This window comes from Tenrec ecaudatus, chromosome 2 (assembly GCF_050624435.1).
Source record: "Tenrec ecaudatus isolate mTenEca1 chromosome 2, mTenEca1.hap1, whole genome shotgun sequence".
Lineage (NCBI taxonomy): Eukaryota > Metazoa > Chordata > Mammalia > Afrosoricida > Tenrecidae > Tenrec > Tenrec ecaudatus.
In genome coordinates this window covers 215075944-215103685 of record NC_134531.1, presented here as the reverse complement: position 1 = coordinate 215103685, position 27742 = coordinate 215075944, and the positions used below count along the sequence as shown (strand labels likewise).

The 27742-nt window shown below is 36.6% G+C and overlaps 1 protein-coding gene across 2 annotated transcripts in view; it reads right to left on the bottom strand.

Annotated features, from left to right (window-relative positions):
- BRWD1 (bromodomain and WD repeat domain containing 1) overlaps nt 1-27742 on the bottom strand; it is a 145428-nt gene that overhangs the window by 80835 nt on the left and 36851 nt on the right. For both annotated transcript variants that reach the window (XM_075542286.1, XM_075542285.1), the window contains exons 9-18: nt 26508-26608; nt 21729-21799; nt 19898-19998; nt 19087-19127; nt 17076-17174; nt 16469-16619; nt 15903-16037; nt 11336-11464; nt 10912-11137; nt 875-1060 (exon numbers count right to left, since the gene is read on the bottom strand). In XM_075542286.1, the coding sequence (XP_075398401.1) occupies nt 875-1060; nt 10912-11137; nt 11336-11464; nt 15903-16037; nt 16469-16619; nt 17076-17174; nt 19087-19127; nt 19898-19998; nt 21729-21799; nt 26508-26608 (1240 nt within the window). The remainder of the gene's footprint in view (nt 1-874; nt 1061-10911; nt 11138-11335; nt 11465-15902; nt 16038-16468; nt 16620-17075; nt 17175-19086; nt 19128-19897; nt 19999-21728; nt 21800-26507; nt 26609-27742) is intronic.

Genomic DNA, 27742 nt, shown 5'->3' with positions numbered 1-27742 from the left:
TCTTGGTATGATCCACAACAACAAAAAACAGATGACAACAATATAGCATTCGTACTCCATAGAACTTCAGATGATTTAAAAAATAATAAACAAACATCATTTAATATGAAAATAAAGAAAGCGCAAAGGCAGGTAATGAATATACAGATACTCAATCTAATTAGGGCTTTAAAAACAAGAAGTTCCAATCAACATTACCACCTGATGACCATTTGAAGGGTTAAGGAAAAAACCGGAAATCCAACCAACAAACATTTAGAGAATGAAACTAACATCATCTTCTACATTATTTCTGGCGGGAGTATAAATTGTAAAAACATTCTAAACAAAAATTTGACATTATCTTAGAAGATCCTTAACACTTGGACATTCCACTTCTAGATTTATATTACAAGAAGAATTCTTTCAAATACATACTACAGCATACATACAAAAACAATCGATGGCAATTCTTTTCATGACAAACTAAACTTAAAACCAGCTTCAATGTCTATCAAAAGGATGAATAAATTAGACATACTTATATAATAACTTTATAAAAACAAAAATTTCAGTGTAATAGAAATTCAGTAACTTTACAGACTACTTTATAATCAAATGCCCATTAGTACACCAACTTTGCTTAATATATCTATCTCTAGATTACGATTCCTAAAAATAAGTTATTGTAAAATAAATTGTAAAACTAAAAGAAAGTTTTACGTTCTCCCCATTGCATATTCAGTGACAAAAATGTCATTTACTCTTTGATTACAATCTTCCCTTACTAATTAAGGCAGAATATGTTATCCCTAAGGGAATTTTTCAAGTCACGAAGACATTTCATTATTCTTTAATTCCACATTTTCCCATAAACTTTTTGAATATATATTACCTCTTCTGGGTGTTTCCTCCCCACTTGGAAGTCCATTTGGAACAGGGTCCTGATCTGCTCCCATTCTCTGATCTTGCTCCTGCTGCAACTGTCTTATCATTCCATCAAGAATATTAGATTCTGGGCTTCGTTCACCGTTATCATTGGTTTGGAGACTTATGACCTGTTCAATTACCTCACCATCACCTACAAATATAAGGAGTATATATCTGTAATATGTAAGCACAGTACACTAAAATTCCAACAGACAATGCTTATAATTAAAGTTACATTACTAATTCTCAGAATTTCTGCTTTAAATAAATAATAATTGATTACAAACATCCTAAACCTCATAATTAATTAAAATGTTTGGGGAACAATTCAAGCAAATGAAGTATTTCCTTTAAAAGTTTGTTGTTACTGGTCACCAAGTGGATTCATTCATAGAGCCCATCCATGTGTACTAAGTAGAAGGAAAATTCTACTTAAGCACCTGAAATTGCTGAAAATTGAGTATAGAGTATACAAAAACACGTTTTTTTGGTTGTTTTTTTTCTGGGTGTTTTTTTTTTTCAAAAACAAGTTTTTAATGAACTCTTTCTAATGCCATTTCAGATGTTTGTGTTAAGATACATTTTAAATTTTTTTCTCTGTGACTTGCTGTGATGCTGGAAGTGATGCCACAGCAATATCAAAAACAAGTATGGTCACTCAAGGAGCAAGGTTTCAGCAGATTATACACTAAGAACAGAAGAAATCAGCTGAAGAGTTTGCTGCAGAAAATTATATGAATAACAGCAAAACAGTCAGATACACAGCCAGTACATGAGTCCATCAAAATTTGACTAGAGAAGAGCTGCCACTTCAAAGTAACATCAATCATAATGACGCGATCAGAGTAAAGCTTTCAGACCTTCATTTGCTGATGAAACATGACACGAAATGAGGAAACAATAGCTGTAAGCATCTATTAATAATCAGAACATAAAATGTTTGAGGTATGAAAATTGGAAATCCTCAAAATTGAAAAATTCACTCCTGACAAGAGGGAAGAAAAAAAAACCCAAAGGGACAGTAAGAAGAAAAGAAAGGGACTCTGACCTGAAGCAAAGGGCTTAAGTGGAGAGCAAATGCTTTGATAATGACTGGGGCAGGGAATGTGCAGATGTGCTTTATACAATTGATGTATGTATATGTATGGATCATGATAAGAGTTGTATGAGCCCCTAATAAAATGTTTTTAATTAATTAATTTTTAAAAATTAATTTTTAAAAATTAACAAAAAAGAAAGGGACTCTGAAACATGCTACTGAACAGTAGCTAAAGCAACTAAAAGAAATGATGACATAAAACAGCGAAACAGAAAATTTCCTAAGGAAGCTAAAGAAGACAAAGCAGAGTACTATAACGAAGCAGGCAAAGACCTAGAGTGACAAAACCAACAAGGGAAGGCTCAGCAGCCTCGTGGTGAAAGACTGAAAGATCACAAGGGGAAAATACTGAGATATGTCAGAAATAATAAAAGAATGTGGAAGGAATATGTAGTCACTGCACCATTTCCAGAAGTAGCACATAGCCAAGGAACAATAGTACTGAGGAAGAAGCCAAGGTACACTGAAAGCATTAACAAAACACAAAAGTTCCAAGAATTGATGAAATACCAACTTAAGATGTTTCAACAAGCTGTTGAAGCATTCACCAGAAATACTCATCTATGCCAACAAACTTGGAACACGGGTATCTGGTCAACTACTGATAGAGATTAATTTTTTTTTTAAATAGAGATTCATATTTAAACCCATTCCAAAGATATGTCGAAACGGAAAATGGAAATAATCAACCAATATCATTAATATCACCAAAATACTGCAGATCATTCAAAAATGGTTATAGCAGTACCTCAAGAAGCAGTTCCCAAGCATTCAAGAGAGATTCAACAGAGGATGTGCCACGAGGGTTATCATTGCTCACACCAGATGGATCCTTGCCAAAAGCAGGTAGTACCATAAAGATGCCTACTTGTGTTTTACTGACTATGTAACTGCATTTGACTTTGTGGGTTCACATTAAGAAGAATATGAATTCCAGAATACTTCATTGTACTCATGAGGAACTTATACACGGACCATAAGGCCGTTGTTTGAACAGATCAAAGAAATACAGTATGGTTTAAAATCAGGAAAGTTTTGCATCGGCCTTACATTCTTTCATGAGACCTCTTAAATTTCTGTGCTAAGCGAATATTCAAGGTAAACTCTAAGAAAAATAGCATGTCATTAAAATTGGAGTAAGGATTAACCTTTGATAAGGAGACACAACCTTGCTTGCTAAAACCAAAAAGGTTGTGAACCACTTGTTAATAAAATCAAAACTGCAGCCTTCACTTCGTGTAATAATTCAATGTAAAGAAAATCAACATTTTAAAAATAATTTAAAAATAAAACCAAAATCCTCACAACTTGACCAACAGACAACATCATGATAAAAAGAGGAAAGACTAAACTGCCAAAGATTTCACTTGGACCCACAATCAATGAACACAGAAGCATAGTCAAGAAATGATTAATTATTTTACACAAATATGTTACACAAGAGCAAGAATGTGACTTCAATGACCAAAGTGTGCATGGCCCAAACTAGGGAATTCTCAAATGCCTTATAAGCATGTGAAAGCTGGACAATGAATAAGAGTAGGGGAAATGTTTATATATATACAATTGAATTGGGCGCTAACAAAAATCTTGAAAGTACTATGAACTGCTAAAAGAACAAACAAATCTGTCCTGGAAGATGTTCAGCCAGAATGCTCTCACAAGTGAGGACGGTGGTACTTTACCTCACACAATTTGGACATGCTACCAGGAAAGACCCGTCCCTTGAAGAAGACACCACAGGTTGCGAAAAAGTGGAAGACCACCCTCAAGGAATGGATGGGCAGTGGCTGCAACAAGGAGAGAGAAAACGTCTAACAACGATGAGAGTGGCACAAGACCAAGCAGTGTTTCACTCTGCCACACAAGGAAGCACTATGAGCTAGCACCAACTCACTGGCACCAACAATCACAAACTGTTCATTTCCCAAAAGATTGCAGCAGAAAAAAGGTCATGTTTGCTTTTGATATAGATTAGAGCAGTGATGTTTATTCTCCAACTTAAAAAAAGAGAGAGAGAAGAGGATCCTAGGCCTTCAATAAACTACTTTAGTCCTGCTTCTGCTCACATAATCCTAAGAGAGAATGTATGGTTGGTGGAGATAGTTTCATACTACCCCTTACATGTATTTTTAGCTTAACCAGTATAAATAACCTTTACTTCAACTAATGGGTCTGAACCACTGACCTTGCAATGTAGCAGTTCAATGTTTATCCAGCAGCACCACTAAGGCTCCTTACAGAGACCTCATAATACACAGAATTGCTTTACATATACTTCTAATTTTAGCACAGATAATATTAAACAGATGTCTCCTTCAGTTTAAGACAGGGAAGCTGCCAGAAATTTGGTACCAGAACTTTTATCCAGCATTGCTTCTATTTTAGCAAAGCAAATACAAATGTTGTGTCTTGGGTTTTGTTTTTTTGGTTTTTTTGGGGGGGTGGCAAATAATATCGCAGTATTTTCAAGGTCCCTGGTAGTACTAATGGTTAAGCACTCGACTTCTAGCCAAAGGATTGGTTGTTCAAACCCACCCAGATGGTGATCTTCTGAAAATTAAGAGCCTTGAAAGCCCTAGAGAATGGTTATGCTCAGTACATATGACTTGGATCTGACTCAATGGCAAATCACCTAACAACCAAATTGTTATCAATAGCTGTGGCTTCACAGACCTCCTGGGAAACTGTAGGTGCCTCATGTGTGTGTGGGAACCACACATTGATAATTACTGTCCTAGAAGAACCAATAAAACTAAATAAAACAAATGGGTATTATCAATAATACATCAACACAGACCATATGGAACACTAAAGATAAAACAAAGAGTGATGTGATAAACTCAATCATGTTAATAATTAGTATTAAATGTAAATAATCTATACATCCCAATTAAAAGATGGATTTGAGAGATTGAATAGGCTGCCAACAAGAACCTAAATATAAAGGCACAGATACTTTAAAAATATATACTATACCAGGGGTCCTCACACTTTTAAAACAGGGGGCCAGATCACTGTCGCTCAGACCCGTTGGAGGGCCGGACTATAGTTTTTAAAAAAAAACTATAAACAAATTCCTATGCACACTGCACATTATCTTATTTTGAAATAAAAAACAAACGAGGCAAAAACACCCGGTGGGCCGGATGAATGTCCTCGGCGGCCCGCATGTGCTCACGGCTGTAGTTTGAGGATGCCTGAACTACACCAATGTAAATGTTTAAAAATAGCTTTAGTAATATGAAACAAAATACTCTTAAGGACTAGAGAGACATTTCTTAAGAAAAGGATTTATTCAACGCAAAACATATACAAACATTAATACAGTAAAAAATTGGACAGAAGATATAAAACAAATCCACATTACAACTATAGATTCTAAAACTTCCATTACAAACCAAAATGTAAAATAAGTCAAAAGTCTGAATTTTCAGTAAATGGTTAAACAAATAAAAAATTCATCTAGGGTGGGTAAGGGAGGGGGAAATGAGCTGATGCTAAGGGCTCAAGTAAAGAGCAAATATGTTGAAAGGATGATTGTAACATGTGTACAAATGTGCTTGACACAATGGATGGATGGACTGTTATAAGAGCTGTAAGAGCCCCAAATAAAATTATTTTTTTAATTCATATACTGGAGTATTATCTAATAAACAAATGAACTACTGATAAATGCAACAATATGTTTGAAGTTTCCAAAGTATTGTATTAAGTGAATAAGCCAAAGAGAAAAAACTACATACTGTATATTTCTATTTTATTAAAATTGAAAATGAAAAAGTAAAGAAAAACCTATAAAATGGATTAGTAATTAAAAGATGGGGGAGGAGTAGCTCCAAATGGGCTCAGGGAACTTTTGAGGGTCGGGTACATGTTCTATAAGTTAACAGTGGTGGCGGTTACATGGCTACATAATATCTGATAAAACTCACTTGAATCATGTACTTAAAATAAGTGGAAAAATAACTTCAATAAAGTTAATGAAAATAGTAAAACATTGGCCCCCATACCAGCTACGTGGACAACTGTCCCTTCCCCCAGAAGAATTTACTTGAGAGGACGGAACTGAGGCTACAGCTAGGGGAAAGGGGCATGTCTGATCAGAGCAAACAGGAGCAAATGAAGGGGGAGGAAGAGAGAGTGGAAAGTGGAGCACACATCCTGGCCCATCAGGCCTGGAGGATGATATCCCCGCTCTGAACAGTCAATGCACAGAGTGGACAATATGGCTGATCCCACTATGAGACACACCGTCCATTAATGGCCCAGGTCCCTAAAGGGGACAACACTGGAGACTCAAGGCTGGGACTGGCCCAGACTGACCCCATGACACTGAGGCAAACCACTAAAAGCATGGAACACAGGAACCGTGGGAGCAGAGCAGCGAGTCCCCGAGGGAATACAAAGGACAGACTCTGGGGCCAAAGTATATACCCCATTGGACCTGACTGAAGGACACGCCTGAAGATCAAAAGTCAGACCTTTAACTATTTACAGGTTTTTCGTTCCTTTTTAAAAATTTTTTCTTTTTATTAATTTATTCTTCTATGCGTAATTGGTTTCCCTTTAAATTATCATATCTGTGTTCCCACTCATTGCCTATCTTGCAATGACTTGATTTTTGGTGCATATTATTATCTATACAGATCTATATAGATAAGATAGTCTGGAGGAGAAAACAACGGAACCAACTATCATATCAATGGGTGCCCACCTCCCTGATACGAACAATGAAGACAAACATGGGCACAAGCAAATGTGGTGAAGAAAGCTGATGGAGCCCAGCTATCAAAAGATATAGTGTCTGGGGTCTTAAAGGCTCGAAGATAAACAATTGACCATCTGACTCAGAAGCAACAAAGCCCACATGGAAGAAACACACCAGCCTGTGTGACCACAAGCTGTCAAAGGGATCAGGTATCAAGCATTAAGGAACAAAAAATCATACCATTGAAAATGTGGGTGAGTGCAGAGTGGAGACTCAAAGCCCAATGGTAGGCAACTGGACAACCCTTATTGAAGGGTTGTGGGAAGGAGATGAGCCAGTCAGTGTGCAGGGAAGCAACGATGAAACATGTAACTTTCCTCTAGTTCTTAAATGTTTCCACCTTCCCCACCCCCCCTTTCATGATCCCAATTCTACCTTACAAATCTGGCTAGACCAGAGGATGTACATAGGCACAGATAGCAACTGGAAACACAGGGAATCCAGGACAGATGACTCCTTCAGGACCATTGGTGAGAGTGGCAATGCCTGGAGGGTGGAATGTGGGTTAGAAAGGGGGAACTGATTACAACAATCTACGTATAGCCTCCTTCCTGGGGGGTGGACAGCAGAGAAGAGAGCGGAGGGAGACATCAGACTGTAATATATGACAAAATAATAATTTATGAATGATGAAGGGTTCATGAGGTAGTGGGGAGTGGGAAGGGAGGGGGGAAATGAGCAGCTGATATTAAGGGCTCAAGCAGAAGGCAAATGTTTTGAGAATGATGATGGCTAACAAATGTACAAATGTTCTTGAAAACAATGTATGTATGTATGGTGATAAGAATTGTACGAGCCCCCAATAAAATTATTAAGAAAAGAAAATAATAAAACATCTGAAACAGTAAATATTTAATCAAGTATTTCTGAAAATATAACTAACTAGATAAGCAGGTAGTGATTTAGTTTTGGTACCATATATAAGTATAAGCTGACCCAACTATCAGCGGAGGCACCTAATTTTAACCACAAAAACTGCCTTAAAAATGTATCAGACATCAAAGAATAAAAAATCATACAGTGAATGAGGGGGAGTGCAAAATGGGAGCTCAAAGCCCATCTGTAGGCAACTGGACATCCCATTACAGAAGGGTCACGGGGAAGAGACCAGCCAGTTAGGGTGCATTGTAGCAAGGATGAAACATACAACTTTCCTCTAGTTCTTAAATGCTCCGTAATACAACTTTCCTCTAGTTCTTAAATGCTCCGTACCCTCTTCTCCTCCCACCACCACCCCACGTTATCATGATCCCACTTCTACCTTACAAATCTGGCTAGACCAGAGCATGTACACTGATACAGATAGGAAATGGAAACACAGGGAATCCAGGACAAATGAACCCTTCAGGACCAGTGGTGAGAGTGGCGATACCAGGAGGGTGGAAAGAGGGTAGGGTACAAAGGGGGAACTGATCACAAGGATCTACATATAACCTCCTCCCTGGGGGATGGACAACAGAAAAGTAGGTTAATGGAGACATCGGACAGTGTTTAAGAAATGACAAAATAATATAAATTTATAAATTATCAAGGGTTCATGTGGGGGTGGGGAGGGAGGGGAAAAATGAGGAGCTGATACCAAGGACTCAAGTAGAAAATGTTTTGAGAATGATGGCAACAAATGTGCTTGACACGTGGATGGATATATGGCTTGTGATAAGAGTTGTACAAGCCCCTAATAAAATGAGTTTAAAATAAATAATAGATAAATAAACATGCTGAAAACTCGGCTTATACATGAGTATATACAGTAAACTAATCCTAAACCAAACAAGACAACAGCAATTTTCCTCTTTACTGAAATCTGACAAGAAACACTGCACTGCCATTAGCCAGCCCCCCACTCCAAAAAAAACAAGTGCCACACAGAACAGGGAAATATCAACTGACCCGTCCTGCACCAAGTAATAAGGTAGTTCAAGAAATGATGGAAACTTGGAGGGAACCACAAGATCGGCTTGAAAAAGCGTAACAGCAATGCATAATAACCTGCAATATAACAAGTTGACTTTAACTCATAGAGACCTTACAGGAAAAAGCAGAACTGCCCTGGTGAGTTCCCAAGACTGTAACATTTTACAGGAGCAGAAAGCCTTTCTCCTACTGAACAGCTTTCAAATTACTAACCTTCCTACAAGCAGCCACCAGGGCTCCTGTAGGTAAATGTTAACTGTCCTAAAATTTTGGTGTATATTGTTACATAAAATATCTTTGTTCTTGCTGTTGGGTTTCAGCGAGTCAGTTCCAACCCATCGCAACCGTATGTACAACAGAGTAAAATACTGCCCAGTCCCCTCAGGAACAGTAGTGGGAGTAGCAATATCATGAGGGTAGAGGGATGGTGTTAGGGGCAAAAGGGGACAAAACGGGGACATCATAAGGTTGGATATATAGCACTCCTAGGGGATCAAATAACAGAAATATGGGTGAAAGGATACAATGAACACTGTAAGACACGAAATAACACAACAATAATTGATCAAGGATTCAAGAGGGTGGGAGGGTAGGGAAAAAGAGTTGCTAATACCAAGGGCTCAAGTAAAAAGAAAACGTTTTGGAAATGTTGATGGCAACGTATGTACAAGTGTGCTTAATACAACTGAATGATAGATTGCTGTAAGATTTGTTAAGAGGCCCCCAATAAAATATACATATATATAATTATATGTACACACATACACGCACTGCCTGGTCCTGTGCCATCTTCACAATTGTTCCCATGCAAAAAAAAAACCACTAATGCTGCCACAGTGTCAATCCATCTCCTTGAGAGACTTCTCTCTTTTTTCGTAGCCCTTTTACCTTCTCCAGAACTGGTCTCTCCCTATAACATGCCCCAAGTATGTATGACAATGTCTACTCATCCTTGCCTCTAAGGAACACTCTGATCATACATCTTCCAAGACAAACTGGTTTTTCTTTTTAGCAGTCCATGGTATTTTGAATATTCTTCTCCAGCACAGCAAATTCAATTGTACTGAATCATCTCCAGTCTTCTATATTCAATATCCAACTTTCACATGTATGTGTGGCAATGGAAAATGCCATGGCCTGGGTCAGGTGCACCATCTTAGTCTTTACAATAATATCCTTGCTTTGCAATAATCTAAGGAGGTCTTATTCAATATTCTAGAGATGTCGTGTCTATCAAATTTACCTAACACAACTTTTTGATCTGACTGCCCCTTCCAAGAGCATTGACTGTGGATCCAAACAGGACAAAATTCTTAAAATTTTCAACCTTTTCTCCATTTATCATGATGTTATCTATTATTGGGGTTCAGTTGTGGGGATTTGGGTGTTCTTTACATGATTTATAATCCAGAGTGAAGGCTTCATAGCAAGTCCTCTGTATTTCAGCAAGTAAGGCTATATCATCTGTAGACTGCAGACTTTTAATAAACCTTCCTCCAATCCTTATACCATATTCTTCTTCATATAGATCAGCTTATTTGATTATTTGCTCAGAATACAAGTTGAGCAAGTATGGTGAGAGGATACAACCCTGTTGTTCACCTTTCCTGATTTTAATCATGCAGTATTCCCCTCTTCATTTCAAATAATTGCTTCATGTAAATGTAACTGATCCATGTAACTGATCCATGTAAAAGTTTCAAACACATGAGCACAATAAAGTGTTCTGGGATTCTATTCTTCTCAAAGATATCTATATTTACAATCCACACAGTCTAAGACCTTTGCATAGTCAGTATTCTTAAGAGAATACACATTCAGCTATTTAGGGATAAAGCAGCATGATGTCCACAAATTAGTCCATAATAGTTTATATCAAAATGTATATAAAAAAGAATGATAACACATATATTGGAAAATAGTAATGTGCCTCAAGTATGGAAAAAAAAATCAAAATCACTGCCATCGGTGTGACAAAAAAATAAACTGCCAACAAGTTAATGCCAACTCAATGATTCTATAGGGTACGGCAGAACTGCTCCTGGGGGTTTCCAAAACAGTAACTCTTTACAGGAGTAGAAAGCCCCACCATTCTCCTACGGAACATCAGGAGGCTCCTAACTGTCCAATGCTTAACCATTACCAGACTAGTTATTATTATTTATATCATTAAACTTTTCAAGTAAGAAGGGGAAAAAAAAAAAGAATTTACACTTACTTGTTGCCACATAGCCTAGTTGTGGAACCAAATGCTCATCAGCAGAATTTTCTCGACCTGGTACTAATCTCTGATATTTAGTAGGATGAGGATTTCCATCTACATCTACCAAGAATGGTGGAGGCATAAGATGAGGAGCCTGCTGAGTTTGTTCATCTAAGACATAATTATTAGAATCTCTAATCAGTGGTCGATAATCAGTATGGAAGAACATCTGATCAGGAATCTAGAAGAGTAAAGTATGTAGGTTAGCATTTTTAAAGCTTACATGTTAGAGGAAAAAATTATTAAACAAAAATTATTATATTAAACCATAAATTATTATTTAAAAGAATAAGAAAATAGTGTTAGTATGACAAAAATGTTATTTCTGAAATATTCTTCACAACTATTTTATATGCTAAAACAAAGTATTTAAAATGACCTTTTCATATGGTTTGTTGCATCCAAAACCAAATATCATAAGGTGCCCATGTGAATCTGTACAAGCAAAATGTTGTCCATCCTGTGAAAACTTACAGTCAAACACAGCTCCAAATCCTTGTCCTTCAATCTAGGAAATAGAAAAAGAAGTTATAACCAATCCTAAAGTACTCATAATTTCACTATGTAAATGTTTATCACATTACAGGTATCCTGATTTAAGATATTCTTAAAGAGGTTTTTTTAACTTGCATTAAATATGCACACTAATTTATATTTTCAGATAATAAAATGTTTTAGATATTACTAACACAAAAATATTGAAACATTTTCTGAGTAATAATGATACTATTGATCAAAAAGTGTAGTCTTTATTTTTTGGGACTGAATGGCCACCAACTTCATAAACTGTTGTTTTTATATAGAGGAGAACCTGTGAAAGACAGAACCCATGTCAGGTAGAAGTCTGTCAGAAAAATTCAGATTTTTCCACACCAACAAACAACAGAAAAGTGATAAGAATGCACCGTCAATGACTTCTGTGACTGATAAACAAGGTATTTCTATTCAAGTTCCAGCTCACACAGGATTGGGTTCAAGAAATTCGTAAGGAAATTCCATGATCTTTTAATCCCATTTTTCTATATTCTTTTTGAAGCCCCCTCATATAAAAAGTTAATGGCATAATAAGAAAGTTAATAACAGTTAAACAGCTAACAATTTAAAAGTTAACATACTAGCTAAGTGATTGACAATTAACAAAAGCAGGTATTCATTAAGTAAAATCAAAACTGCTCTGGAGTTTCAGGAGGGCTCAGCTTCAATTTATCAGTAGAACGGACTGCACTGAAAAGTTTGGCAATGCTACAAAGTCTCATGGGTGCATATGCAAATGTGTACAACTACTACACACCAGCATCAACACAGGTACTCTAAACACATCATTGTTTTTAACAGTTTCATTTTTATTTTAACTGTAAATTACATTAGTTTATTGTTGTATGCCATCAAGTTAACTGTAACATGCAGTGATCCCATAAAGGGAAGCGTAGTGCTGCCCCCTAAGTTTTCCTAGACTAAAAAAAAACTTATGAGAGCAGATCGCCAGGTTTCTCTCCTATGAAATCGCTAATAGGTTCAACAGTTCAGTTAGCGGGTGAAGGCTTAAACTGCACAACGAGGGCACCTTTGCATTGTCAATTTATACTTAGGTGAGCAAGTCAGCTTTACAAAGTAGAGTAGTGCATATGTTTTCTAAAAGTAAGTGTCAAATTTGTTCAGCGTTTGAGAACTGAATCTTCTATCCACTAACTCACTCAAATCCCCAAATACATGATTACACACTGACACTAACTACGGCTGCCACTATCACTTAAGTGTTGCACTGACAACTGAAAGGTCAGCTGTACAAGCACACGAGTTGTTCAGAAAAAAGATAAAACTGTCTACTCCCATACAAATTTATAGCCTCATAAACCCTATATTGACTCACTATGCATTGAACTCAACTGAATAGTAGTGGGTGCCAAATAACAAAAATGAATAAAATTACTATGATATTTAGAATATTGATATGTAATGTAATATGTATATGAGTTTATGTAACATGTATATAAGTTTGTTTACTGTCTAATAACACTCAAGAAAATTTTTCTTTTCTCTTTCATTGTTAAAAACAAAGATCACAAGTGTAACGATGGTCTTAAATCAGACGATTTAAGAACCAGCAACAAATTCACAAATCAGAGGATTCTGAACCATGTGGCTAATGCCTCCACGAATAATTGCCACTTTCACCAAAAGGACAGAATTAGATGGCCTTGGATTACCATTATTGGACATTTTGATCAAAAGATTTTACAGAATACTGATAAAAAAGGGGACAGCTGTAAAAAAGAAAACACATTCGCACGGACTTCACTTTCTGTAGCATGAGAGGTTAAATGAACTCCTAGGATCATCTTTAACTTAATCAAAAATATCCTCTGAAATCTTCTTAAAACCAAATGATAGTTACAGCTTAACTAGTAAAAAATACCTGTGATAAAAAAAAAATGCCTGCTGTGTGCATGAGATTCTTGTAAGAGCTTTCTCAAGTGACAACAGCAACTGGAAAGAACAGAGCAGTCTGTAACTGAGATCTCCAAAGCTTGAGAGCAGCCATCTAAAAAAACAACTGTTGGTTTCTTCAGTTTACAGCAAGAAGAATGACGGTTACTAGTGCACAATCCAATGACCTATGCAAACCACCACCTTTTCTAGACTGAAACCTTAAGTACTAAATGGTGATCCCACTAGTAACTTGGAATGAACAGATAGAAGAACTCAAATTTCTAACGCAAAAAAACAGACTAATTTAACTGATAAAGAAGCACCCCCCCAAGACAAAAAAAATTGGAACTTAAGACACTTTTAGAGGTCATCTTACAAATAGTAATACATAAGCTTATAAAATGAACAGTATCACTCATGAAGAATGTGCTTCCTTCAATAATAAACTACATGAGACCAAATGGGCCACATTTACCCAAAGCAAAAGTGAAAATACAAGGTGAGGCAGAGAGGCTAGGTAAGTAAAACTATAATAAACGCTTAACAAGGGTGGTAGCATATTGCAAAAACCATAACCTATGTTCCTGAACAATTCATATAAAATCTGTTAAATGAGAACCTACTTTTGCTGTGCAATTCTTTACCTCAAACACAATTTTTTTGAAACACTTTAAAAATAGTATTAAAATCTTAAGCCGCTACAACCAGCAGCATATTAGAAACATTTTTATCGAGGTGATGAATGAGAAAAGTACATTAATTATCACTGTCTACACATCAAGTATGAAGACCCTTCAAAAAGTTCTTGAGAAAATGAAATAAAGATATTAGACTTACTCAATGAACTCTGGAAACCCTCTTGTGTACACTAAAACCAAACTTAACAGTGGACTCAGAGAGACACTAGAGGACAAGATGGAACTGCCCCTCCAATTTTCATAGACTTATTTACAGAAGTAGAGAGCAGTTTTTCTCCCTTATATAAGACAAAGTATCAGAATTTCAAAAGTGTATCTTCAGTGCCTTGGAGGCAGGCATTCCATCACTGTTTTAAACTATGTAAGTGGCACCACACTACATGTACACTCTTGATATTTGCTGGGTTTTTTTTAATTTGTAGATTCCAATTGATATACTGCTACTTAACACATATTACATTACTTATATAGTATAATAATATGACAACACAGAAAAAGACCAAAGAGGTTCCAGACCCTTAATAGAATTACCGAGAGAATTTAGTATAGTGAGTAAGCAATTATCAAGCAAAGGAAACCAGAGAGCTAAAGCTACATTTTTTATTTGCATAAATAAAATAAATAATATGAATAAACCAAAGTACTTAGGAAAATTTAAAGGACAAGCAGCAGCAACGCTAAAGGTTTACTCCAAATTTTAAGAAACTAGAAAGATGTAATCACTAAAATGTGATATAAGATTCTGGATTGGTTTCTTGTCCACGGGACCAAATATAGCCATACAGTTATTTTTGAGACCACCAATGAAATTTGAAAATGAATCTTAAATAGAAAATGCTATTTTATCTATATTAAATTTATTGGTTTAGATAACTATTATGTAAATGTATGAATAATTCTAAAAATATCCAAAATGATATTAATTTGGTTTGAGAATATACAGATGCAAAAAGGGAAAAAGATTGAACCAACCTAGTTACATCTGATCCCCTGGCTTTATAAAAATATTTTTATTTACCAGATATATTAGTAAACTTTTGATAAAAGTTCTGTATAATTAACAAAAATTAGCAAATTTCCATAAGCAAATCACAAATATAGAACTTGAAAATCTTTTCCTCTCAGTTATACAAAAATTTTCATATTATATGTATATATCTGTGGCTGCTGGATATTCTAGAAACATCAAACTGTTAAAATATGCAGACTCGCTGTTTTCCTGATGCCTCCGAGCGGTGCAGAGGCAGAGGTATGGGTACCTTCTTCAAGAGTCAGTCCCACCTGTACCCCACCTCCAAGGCCTAGGAAAGCACTGTTGCTAGAGGTGTCATGGATGTTAACACTGATTTATAAGCAAGTGCTGAAGACCGTCCTCATCCAGGTAGCCTAGCACATGGAATTCGCAAAGTTGACAAAGCCATAGACAAGCACCAACCAATTTTCGTGTGCTTGCACCCAACTGTGATGAGCCAAATATGCAAGTTAGTGGAAGCTGTGCATGTTGCACACCAAATCAACCTCACTAAGGTTGATGACAACAAAAAACTAGGAGAGTGAGAAGGCCTCCGCAAAACTGACAGGAAAGGAAAACCCGGAAAAGTGGTTGGTTGCAGTTGTGTAGTTAGAATCTCAAGCCAAGTATGTTACTGAAGAGCACCTCTTCTTCTTTTTTTTTTAAGAGCACTTCTAATGCAAAAAATTAGCAAATAAAACTTTGCTAATTGTTAAAAAAATGCATTCCGTTTGTTACTAGATTTCATAATCCAAATAATTATAAACAAACATATGCGTGCATAAACAAGGCCATACTTCTCTTACCACATTAAAGTAATGTTTAATCTTGGTGCCTTTGGTAATATCCCATATAAATATGCTGCCATCATGCCCTGCAGATAACATAATTCTGGAATCAAAGGGATGTGTCTCCAAAACAAATACTTCATCAGCATGTCCCTTTAATCAACAAAGTCATAGAGTTAGTAAGGGTTTTCAACTTATAGTTTTGTAAATGAAGATCAACATTACTTCATTGAAACCAAAACCAAGCCAGTTGCCAAAAGTGGATTCTGATTCATACCAACCCCTTCTATGTCAGTATGAAATTGGGCTCCATAGTTTTGGATGGCTGACTTCTCAAAAGTAGATCACTAACCCCTTTCTTCCAAAGCACCTTAGGACACACTCAAACCATCAGGCTTTCAGTTAGCAGCCATGTACCAGTCCATTAGGGTTTATAAACATGAAATGATTATAATACATATATAAACAAGTGCACAAATGTTTAGCAATTCAATAATTTAATTCAAAGAAATATCTTCAATATACTATTTTATTAAAATTAGCTCAAAAACATGATTTGTCATACTGTATTAAAAGATACTTACCAGTAAGTTATGAAGTAATTGTCCAGTGTAAGAATTCCATGCTTTGAGGACATGATCATTCACAGCTGTAACAACAATGCTATCATTTTGATTCCAAGCTATCATTGTTACTTTGGGTTTTATAAACCTTTCCTCTTCTGAAGATAAATCCCTAACAAAAACAAATACACAATATGTAAGTTCATTTAGAGGGTAGGATATACAATGTGTCAATCAGTCAACAATGCAAACATTATGAAAGAAAATCAATTCCTTCATGTGCACATTTTACCAACATTAAAGAATTCTTCATATCTGACCCCCACAGAGATTATCTACAAGTAAACTTGGCAAAAGGTCGCAGGATGAGGAATCACAAGCAGCTAGGGCTAGATTTTAGGTCACTAGTACTATTCACAAAATCAAAGCTTTTTTCCTATTACTTTCCTAACCTGATGTCTAACCTGACACTGTTTTTATGACTTACTCAACTGCTTCTTTCCCCAGAGAAATATTAGGATAAATAAAATCGTACTCAATAATCAACCAAAAGAGAAAAAGACAGACACACGGTAACAAACATACACATACCAAGTACCTAAAAGATGTAAAGTTAACTTTAACTTACCCTGACATCCTGGTAGCCATATCCAGTAAAATACTTCTCCATTCTAGCTGCTCAAATCTCCAGATCCGTGCAGTGCCATCTCTGCTACCACTTAAGAACCTTAAAATATTTAAGGAAAAGATCTTATATGCGCAATCAAGAACAAGAGTGAAAATTCCAGGTCAAAATTTATAGCACAGGTCAGCTGAATCATTAGTGATTCAAAAGTGAAGAAATTGGGTTTATCAAGGTGGTAAATATCTAGGTTTGCTATCATTTGCCTGCCCTAATGAGAAAAAAATATTTCAAATTCAATGAATAGCTTGTGAAAGACACTTAACTGAGAAGACAAGGTACAAAAACCACCTAGTAAAAAACCTAATTGGGAGAAGACAAAAGACACAAAATTGAGAGCAAAAATTTCATTTTAAGTACCTTACCTCTAAATTCAAATTAATTCATGCTGTTTATCATGTAAAAAAATAACTCTTTTAACATATAAAAAGTATTGAAAAAATAGAAATTAGGAAATCAAGGCAAGAGAAGGACAAAGGGGCCACATAGGAGAATATATATAATTTTTTAATAAATCATATTTTTGGAGGCTCTTACAACTCTTGTAAAAATCTATGTATTAATTTTAAGAAGTGCATTTATACATAGGTTGCCATCATTTTCAAAGCATTTTCTTTCTACTTGAGCCCTTGATATCAGCTCCTTTTTTCTCTCCCTCACTGCCCTCTCACCCTCAAGAATCCTTGATAAATTATAAATTGTTACTATTTTCTCATCTTACAGTCATCCGCTGTCTCCCTTCACCCACATTTCTGTTGTTCATCCCCCTGGGGGGGGGGGGTGTTACATGTCAATCATTGCGACTGGTTTCACTTTTCTACCCCAACCTTCCCCCTATCCTCATGGCATTGCTACTCCCATTATTATTCGTGAGGGGTTTATCTGTCCTGGAGTCCACGTATCTCTGTACCAGTGTACATGTTCTGGTCTAGCCAGATTTGTAAGGTAGAACTGGGGGAGAGGGAGGGAGGGAAGCATTAAAGAACTAGGAGAAAGTTGTGTGCTCCATTGGTGCTATGTAGCGCCCTGAATGACTTGGTCCTTCCTTGGGATGCTTCTGTGAGGGGATGTACAATTGTCAATTGTCCACAGATAGGCTTCGGGGCTCTACTCTGGCCCTCCTCGTTCGCATTGATATGAGTGATTGTTTTTGGTCTTCTGATGCCTGATATCTGATCCAGTGGATACCTCATGATCACACAGGCTAGTGTGCAGACACTATATCTTTTCATAGCTAGGCACCATCAGCTTTCTTCTCCACATTTGCTTTTGCACCCACTTTGTCTTCAGCTATCGTGCTGGGGAGGTGAACATCACAGAATGCCAGGTTATTAGAACAAAGAATTCTTGCACTGAGGGAGGACTTGAGTAGAAGCCCAATGTCTATCTGCTACCTTCATACTTAACATATAAATACATGAACATAGACCTATACCCCTATCGTTACCTTTACATACTATATACATGCCTGTATTTTTACCTCTATAAATATCTTTTGCCCCTTCCTTCTTTCCTCTATTTCCTTTTACTTTAGGAGGATATATATTTTAAGCATTGTCAATTTACTGTTTTTCTTTTACTCAAATATAATGACTTTCATTGTCTTTGTATATAATTTACCAGTAAATCAAGTATCTAGCCAATAGTGAGTTAAAGAAAAACTTAAATACATTTGATCCCAGAAGCCAGGAGAAACTACTAGTCTAAAAACTGATTTCATGTGTTTTCAGACACATTTCATTCAATTAACAGTCCTTGTGGAGCTATGAGTTAAGCATTGGATTACTAACTGCAAGATCGATGTTGAAACCCACCAGCCACTTGGTGCGAGAAAGATCAGATTGCTATAGTAGAGAGAAATAGTATCCAGAACTAGACATGATCCATATAGCAGTAGGGTATACAGTTGTCTAACACACACACACACACACACACACACACACACACACACACTTACCTGTCACCATTGTTACAAAATTGGATGCTATCCACTTTGTCCTAAAATAGGGGAACAGAAACAAAAAAATAGTGACAGTTCAAAAGATAAACAAAACTGAGTTTTAGTGTTAGAAGCCTATTTGATTTAACAAGCAAGAGATCTGTACTTTTGTTACTTGACCCTATCATACAAACAGGTATGATTATACTGTACTTTTAAATGCAGTCTTAATAAAGTCTCACAAAACTAAGAATTGGTTCTTTTCTAGATGACAAATACATCCAAAAAAAGATTGCCTCTAAAACTAGTTGTAATTAGTAACACCTTTATAAAATATATATACATATGAAAAGTAATCAGAATACAGAATTTATCGGATTAAAAAAAAAGCATTTTCATGTTGGTGACATTTTCCTTTTTTGAATGTTGAGTCAAAATTTATCAAATAGCCTCTAAGAGTGACATGGTTTCCCACACAGAGCTTCCTACAGGAGAAATGACCTGTTCAGCATTCCAGGATACCGGTAGTTATAAATCTTACTACACATTATAAAGGAACATTACATTTTCATTATCCTGGTTAAGATGAATAAACTCAAACCAAATGCTCTCAGATCAACAGACAGAACCAAGATGTTTGGCTTATAATCAAAATACGGCTATAAAAAATAGTAACACAAGATCCCGAGTTGTCATTAAGACATTCCTCCTCTATAAAGACAATTTTTCTATGCTAAAGTTAAAATTCAAAACATTAATAATGTCCCTAGGCAATATTTGCCTCTATACCAACAAATATTATTAGCAATTCTGTAACATAAATACGTACAGTGTGGCTTTCAAGTTCCGCAATTTTTTCAGGGGCTTCAAAACCCAAAAAGTACATTCTGATTACATGATCAGTACTGCCTGTGGCTAAAAACATACCACCTGAAACAAAGATGTTAAAATTTAAACATGTGGTTTATAAAAATCCGTTTTTAACAGTTTATAACAAGAAATCAAATTTCTACAGTAAATAAAATACTTTTATTCTAGATTTACGTTGATTTCAATATACATGTTCTACCTCATGTTCATAAAACTAAGATAATAAGAACTTTGCTTACATAGGCAAAGGTATTTCAGTCTGGAAATGGTCACTATCTCCCTCTGCTTTATTAAGTATGGTAATATTCATTAGTGCCACTACTCTAAAAATACCTTAATAAAAGAGGTCCTGTTTTCTAAACAATTCTACATACGATACCTAAAGCTATACTACAGAATATAAAATTCATTGGTTAAAGTTTTTTTAATATTTCTGGAGAAAAAGAATTTGACCTATCCTAAGGAAAATGAAGATGTTACCACACAAGTTCACTATACAATAAAAATCAGAGAAGAATGATCTCACCAAGATAGTATGTGTGGGGAAATAAACTCATACTACCAAAAATAGATGCTTTAACTGTTGAAAATCGTAATTTAGCATGTTTATGTATAGATAAACATATATCTAATGTACATGGGCGCATGACTCAGAACGTTCTCCTATGGACATAATCAGCCTCCTTCATTATCAGCTCTTATATGCTCCTAACACTGATTTTTGCTTTTTTAAGGAAGTCTTTTAATGAAATGTAATAGGTCACAAATAGCTTAATTTCTGTTCTTTACTTTAATTGCCAGTCATTAGTATAACTGCCACTTTAACGGTCTTTTCTAAATGCTGACACAAAGGATGAACAGATCACGGGTATTAGTTGTGTGTGTGTGTGTGTGTGTTACAGTTCACTGCTGTCAAAGGCTGGAGTTCCTTCCACTCCTGAATCAACTACCAAAGAAATCTGTCCCTTCTGTTAAGAGACATGCTGTCTCTGGCTATGGATGTATCGGAATTAATGTCCTTTCTGGGCTACAGCAGAAAACTCACTTATCCAATAGGCTACCCAAGAGTAATATTGACAGTGACAGCCCAGTGGGACAGCTTTGGGATGTCACCACAGAAGACTGACTTATCCATTACATTGCTTCTGGAAAAACAACTGATCTGCTCTATTACTTGATCCTTCAAAACTCAAGAGCAGTGTCTGTACACAGTTCAAATCATCTACTTTGTTAGACACATTTTAAACATGTTACAATCATTAGTTTTACATAAGCAACTACTTAAAGCACATAAAAAATTCTATGGAGCCAATGAAAAAACTAAAGATTGCAAAAAAAAAAGAAAGTACAAGTATTATAGCTTACAAAAAAAAATGTTCCAATACATACATTATTTGAGTAGAGTTCAATTTAAAATTTGATTAGAAAGAAAACTCTAAGAATTCCTTTTTCATGGAATAATCTTGATGGAATAATCCTTCAAATTTTTTGTCATACTTGGAATAGACTTTTTTTGTTGTTTTTTTAGACTGTTTTCTAAGTGGTGGCATTTTCAATTTGGGACTTTCATAGCTATCTTAATGGTCCCAGTCCTACCAGTGATTATTATTAGAAATCACAGAGAAAAGCAAAATAGGGAAAGGAAAAACAACAAAAGGCTAATAGTATCATAAATTATGCCCAATTAAATGAACCACATTTTACATCTATATCATAAATGACCATGCCCAAAATGTGGTTATTTAATATATGTTAAAATAACATTAGCAAAATTACTAAAGTTATCTTACCAACGCTAAAAGAAGAACAAAGCATTTGAACTCCTGGTCTAGGTTTTTCAGTGAACTTCAGTGGACGTGGACTTTAAAAAGAAGATAATTGATTTAAAACATGGTAGTTTAACACATTAACACAGTTTTAGAAATTTGTTCTAATATACTATAATTAAATATTATAGCAATGTGCATACAAATGTATCAAGTAGTTCTATTATATATTTATACCTGACTGGATTTGAAATGACCCTGCTCAATTCTTATCAGTTCTTCTACACATGAAATGAAGGCTTAGTTTTAAAGTGAGGTGACTAAAGCTCAAAAGTCTAAGTATACCCAACATAGAGTAAATCCTGAGTATACAACCATAGCACGGTCCAACAAAGGTATAAAACTAGCCCCATGTAATACTAGCAGCCATGTTAAAAACAGAGATGAAATGTATCATATTTTAAGCCAATACACAGATAAGTCAAAAAATGTATTGCCAAAAATCATAGAAACCTTTATTCAATAAAAATATAATGTGGAGGAGAGGAAATGAGCTGAGACCAAGGGCTCAAGCAGAAAGAAAATGTTTTGAAAATAATGATGGCAACATATGTACAAGTGTACGTGACACAATTGATGTATGTATGGTGATAAGAGTTGTACAAGCCCCCAATAAAATGATCAAATATATATATAACGTGAATAATGATCTGCTAGTTCAATACTTGCTCCCCTTTCTATTAAGGTTATTTGTCTTATCTCATAAATCATGTTAGATTTGCATGTTTACTTGTATATTAAAGATTGTATTGTACATGAAAGTCAAGTTGGATAACCCTGCAGAAACAGTAACAGGAGTAATGGTTCAGGAAGGGAAGGGGGGAGGTGGGAAATGAGAGCTGATAGCACTGATGATCATATAACTCCATTCGACGGGACTGAATGACAGAATTTTAAGTGAATAAATATATTGGATTGTGTAAGACATGTCAATAAAATTAGTAAAATATAAAAATAATTAAACATATATACATATATACACAAACACATACATAATGTAAAACTATTTCTTGACTTATCCTCCCCATGTATGCCTATACACTTCTAAATGAGCTATTTCCATTTCTCTTACTCATGCTTAAGAATCCTGCACTCTGAAGCAATGATGAAACATAAAACTTTCCTCTAGTTCTTAAAAGCTTCCTCTCCGATACTATCATGATCCCAATTCTACCTTACAAATCTGGCTAGACCAAAGGATGTACACTGGTACATATAGAAAATGGAAACACAGGGAATCCAGGACAGATGAACCCTTCAGGACTAGCGGTGAGAGTAGCAATACCGGGAGGGTGGAGTTGGAAGGTGGGGTACAAAGGGGGAACTGATCACAAGGATCTACATGTAACCCCCCTCCCTGGGGGATAGACAACAGAAAAGTGAGTGAAGGAAAACATTGGACAGTATAAGACATGACAAAATAATACTTTATAAATTATCAAGGGTTCATGAGATAAGGGGGAGCAGGGAGGGAGAGGCAAAATGAGCAGATACCAAGGGCTCAAGCAGAAAGTGTTTTGAGAATGATGATAGCAACAGATGTACAAATGTGCTTGACACAATGGATGTATATAAAGATTGTGATGAAAGTTGCATTGAGTCCCCAATAAAATGGGGAAAAAAAGTATCCTATACTCTTCAATTATTTGATTAAGAGAATGTCAAAATAAATGTTTCAGCATCCTTGCGGGACTCAACTCAGGTTACTTTTAAATGTCCATATTTTGGAAACAAAGGTATCTGAATGGCAACATGAAGGATGTAGAGAAAATACAATGGGACTGACAGTTGGGGGGGGGGCGACATGGGAGAGGAGGAGGTGGGGGGAAAGGTTGTTGTGTTAACAAACTCAGGGACAAGGGTACAACAACTGATCCAAATCAGTGGTGAGGAGGGTGTGAGAGGCCTGGTAGGGCATGATCAAGGGTAATGTAACCAAGAGGAATTGCTGAAACCCTGGTGGGGACTGAGCATGATAGTGAGACAGGAGGAAAGTCAAAGGAAATAGAGGAAAGACGTGGGAGACAAAGGGCATTTATACAGGTCTAGATAAAGGTATGTACATATGCAAATATATTTATATGAGAAGGGGGAAATAGATCTATGTGCATATATTTATAGGTTTAATATTAAATTAAGAGATAAGACATAGGACCGCCACTCAATTACTCCCTCAATGCAAGAATATTTTCTTCTATTAAACTAGCATTCTATGATGCTCACCTTCCCAACACAACCACTGAAGTCAAAGCGGGGGAATAAGCAACTGTGGTAAAGAAAGCTGATGGTGCCCAGCTATCAAAAGATATGTAGTCGGGGGTCTTAAAGGCTTGAAGGTAAACAAGCAGCCATCTAGCTCAGAAGCACACCTGCTCTGAAATCATGAGGTGTCGAAGGGATCAGGTATCAGGCATCATCAGAACAAAAAATCTTACCATAGTGAATGAGCGGGGGAGTGTGGGGTGGAGACCCAAAGCCCATTTGTAGGCCACTGGACATCCCCTTACAGAAGGGTCTCGGGGAAGAGAAGAGTGATGAAAAATACAACTTTCCTCTAGTTCCTAAATACGTCCATCCCCTCCCCCACTATCATGATCTGTGGGGAGAGGTCAGATCCTCCCTAGAGGCAGACTGCTGTCTCCCCACACCAGAGGTGGGCCTGCTCCCTGCTGCTGCAGACAATGGATTACTTCTCCCTGAAGCTTGCAACCCTTAGCTTGGTTCCTGTAGGTGGGGTTTACACCCTGATAATGGTTCCTACGGAGACCCAGACAACAGGTCAAAGTTAAGCTGCCATCCTGAATCTAGGATCCATCCATCTTGTCACATGTACACCCCTAATCCCTCCTCTTCCTATTGCATCTCCCTAAACCATCCCCTCTCATTGCTGTATAACCTATAATGCAAAACCATCCTGTGACGTAGGTCTTTACCTATAATCAGTGGGCTTGCATGCCCCCAAAAGGTATATAGGCCTGGGTTAGCAAAGAGAGGTTTCTCTCGCTGGTCTCTCCCCACCTCTCTCTTCAGCTCCCTCTCCTCCCATTTCCCTTTCCCCTTGGCCTCCTTCCCTTCCCCCTTTCTCCACGGAGACCACCAAGCAGGGCTGAGGTGAGCAATGCTAACATGTAATGTGTCTGACTGCATTATTGTAATGTCTCTTCTATCATTCATGTTCTCGATGACATATATATCAACTGTACAATTGTGCTTACTGAACCTGTGATTAGTGGTGGGGGGCTGGCTCCCCCCAAACTCATACCACAATGATTCCAATTCTACCTTGCAAGTCTGGTTAGACCAGAGGATGTACACTGGTACAGATAAGAGCCAGAAACACAAGGACTCCAGGGTGATAATCCCTTCAGGACCAGTGGTGTGAGTGGCCACACTGAGAGGGTAGAGCGAGGATGGGTTGGAAAGGGGTAACCAATTACAAGGGTCTACATGTAACCTCCTCCCTGGGGGACGGACAACAGAAAAGTGTGTGAAGGGAGATGTCGGACAGGGCAAGAGATGACAAAATAATAATTTATAAATTATCAAGGGTTCAAGGTGAACAAGAAGCCATCTAGCTCAGAAGCAATAAAGCCCACATGGAAGAAGCACACCAGCCTGTGCGATCACAAGGTGCCAAAGGGACCAGGTATAAGGAATCATGCAAAAAAAAAAAAGTACATATACATATATATACACACACACACACATATACACACACACACCATAGTGAATGAAGGGGGAAGTGCAGAGTGGAGACCCAAGGCCCAAGTGTCGGCCAATGGAGATCCCCTCACAGAGGGGTTCAGGAGAGGAGATGGGTCAATGAGGGTGCAAGGTAGTACCGATGAAGAACACAGCTTTTCCCCAGGTCCTGGATGCTTCCTCCCCCCAACTACCATGATCCGAATTCTACCTTGCAGGGCTGGATAGGGCAGAGGTTGTACACTGGTGCATATGGGGGCTGGAGGGACAGGGAATCTAGGGTGGATGGTACCTTCAGGACCAAGGGTGTGAGGGGCGATGCTGGGAGAGTGGAGGGCGAGTGGGTTGGAAAGGGGGAACTGACTACAAGGATTCACATGAGACCTCCTCCCTGGGAGATGGATGGCAGAGGAGGGGGGAAGGGAGACTCCAGATAGGGCAAGATATGACAAAATAATAATCTATAAATTATCAAGGGCTCATGAGGGAGGGGGGAGCGGGGAGGGAGGGGAGAAAAAAAAAGGAGGACCTGATACAAAGGGCTTAAGTGGAGAGCAAATGCTTTGAAAATGATTAGGGCAAAGAATGTACGGATGTGCTTTATACAATTGATGTATGTACATGTATGGATTGTGATAAGAGCTGTATGAGCCCCTAATAAAACGTAAAAAAATAAAAAGAAAAGAAAATGATTAGGGCAAAGAATGTACAGATGTGCTTTATACATGTATATGTATATATATATATATATATATATATATATATATGGATTGTGATAAGAGTTGTATGAGCCTCTAATAAAATGTTTTTTTAAAAATTATCAAGGGAGAGGGGAACAGGGTGGAAGGGGGAAAAAATGAGCTAATGCCAGGGGCGTAAGTGGAGAGCAAGTGTTTTGAAAATGATGAGGGCAATGAATGCAGAAATGTGCTTTACAAAATTGATGTATGTATAGATTGTGATAAGAGTTGTATGAGACCCTAATAAAACAATTTTTTAATTATTTTTTAAAAAGACAAAATGTGCCATATTATTACTTACCTGAATTTCAAGGATTCTAAATCCCACTGCCAAAAACAAACTGTCCCATCAGCACCAGTAGAGACCATGTATCTTTGAGAGCCGTTGGCCATTGGACTAAACTAAAAAGCAACAATATACTCAATTTAGCTTCTAGAGCAGCTTTGAAGTGGTATTTTAAGTTTTTCAAAATTAACTTCAAATGACTACGTAAAAGGAACTCCAAAATTATAGGTGATGTCACTGTACTAAAATTTTTAAAGATCATTCTTATGTTAATTGAGCAGTATAATGTGATCTCAAATTTTCAAACTTATGAACAAGAACAACCAGATCAGAAAAACTGAAAAAAATGAGTATTTTTTATTATCAGATATTAAAATACAGTAAAGCGCCTCAATAATTAAAAGCCTGGAGCACAGAAGGTACAAAATGACCAAGAGATAACTCAAAATCCAAAATGGACTTAATATAATATTTAAATAAGATAAAGGTATTATCTCAAACCAATGTCAAAGATCTAAAGTAAAAACGAAATACAGTAATTTGTTTACTGATCATTAAGTTTTAATTGTGGAGAAAAAAAAGTTAAATAGATCTACCATGACCCAACAACTACATTCCAAAGATACGCCCCCGCAAAACCTTAAGAACATAAACAGACTCATGTCCATTATAGTATTCCAGACAAAAGGTGAAAACAACCCCAAAAGTATATAAAAATATAAATGGATGGAAAAATAAGGCATACACCAACAATGGACTATCATTCAGGTTATTAAAATAATTTTTCATAAGTGCTCATACACACTACAATATGGATTTTAAAAACTTTATGCTGGGTCAAGATTAAAGGACTTATTTTTGTTAGACACCCTCGGGTAAGTTTAAACTCACGGTGACTTTATATACTACAACAGAACATTACCCAGCACTGTTATTATCCTCAGAATCTCTGCTGTTTGAGTGCACTTCTCCCGCCATTTTTTCAATCCATCTCACTGAGGGGGGGTATCTTTGTCACTGACCCTCTAACTTTACCAAGCATGATGGTACACTGTAGAAAGGCATCATGCTCAGTAAATGCTTACAATCTACAGAGATTTGCCAATCCTGACACCATGTTCAAAAAGAGTGAGATAAAATCTCCACATGCACTCTTCTAAGAATTATGGATATAACTTTCCAAATACATTTATTCATCTTTCTGACAAGTTTATGGTATATTTAATATTCTCCACCACCATAATTCAAAT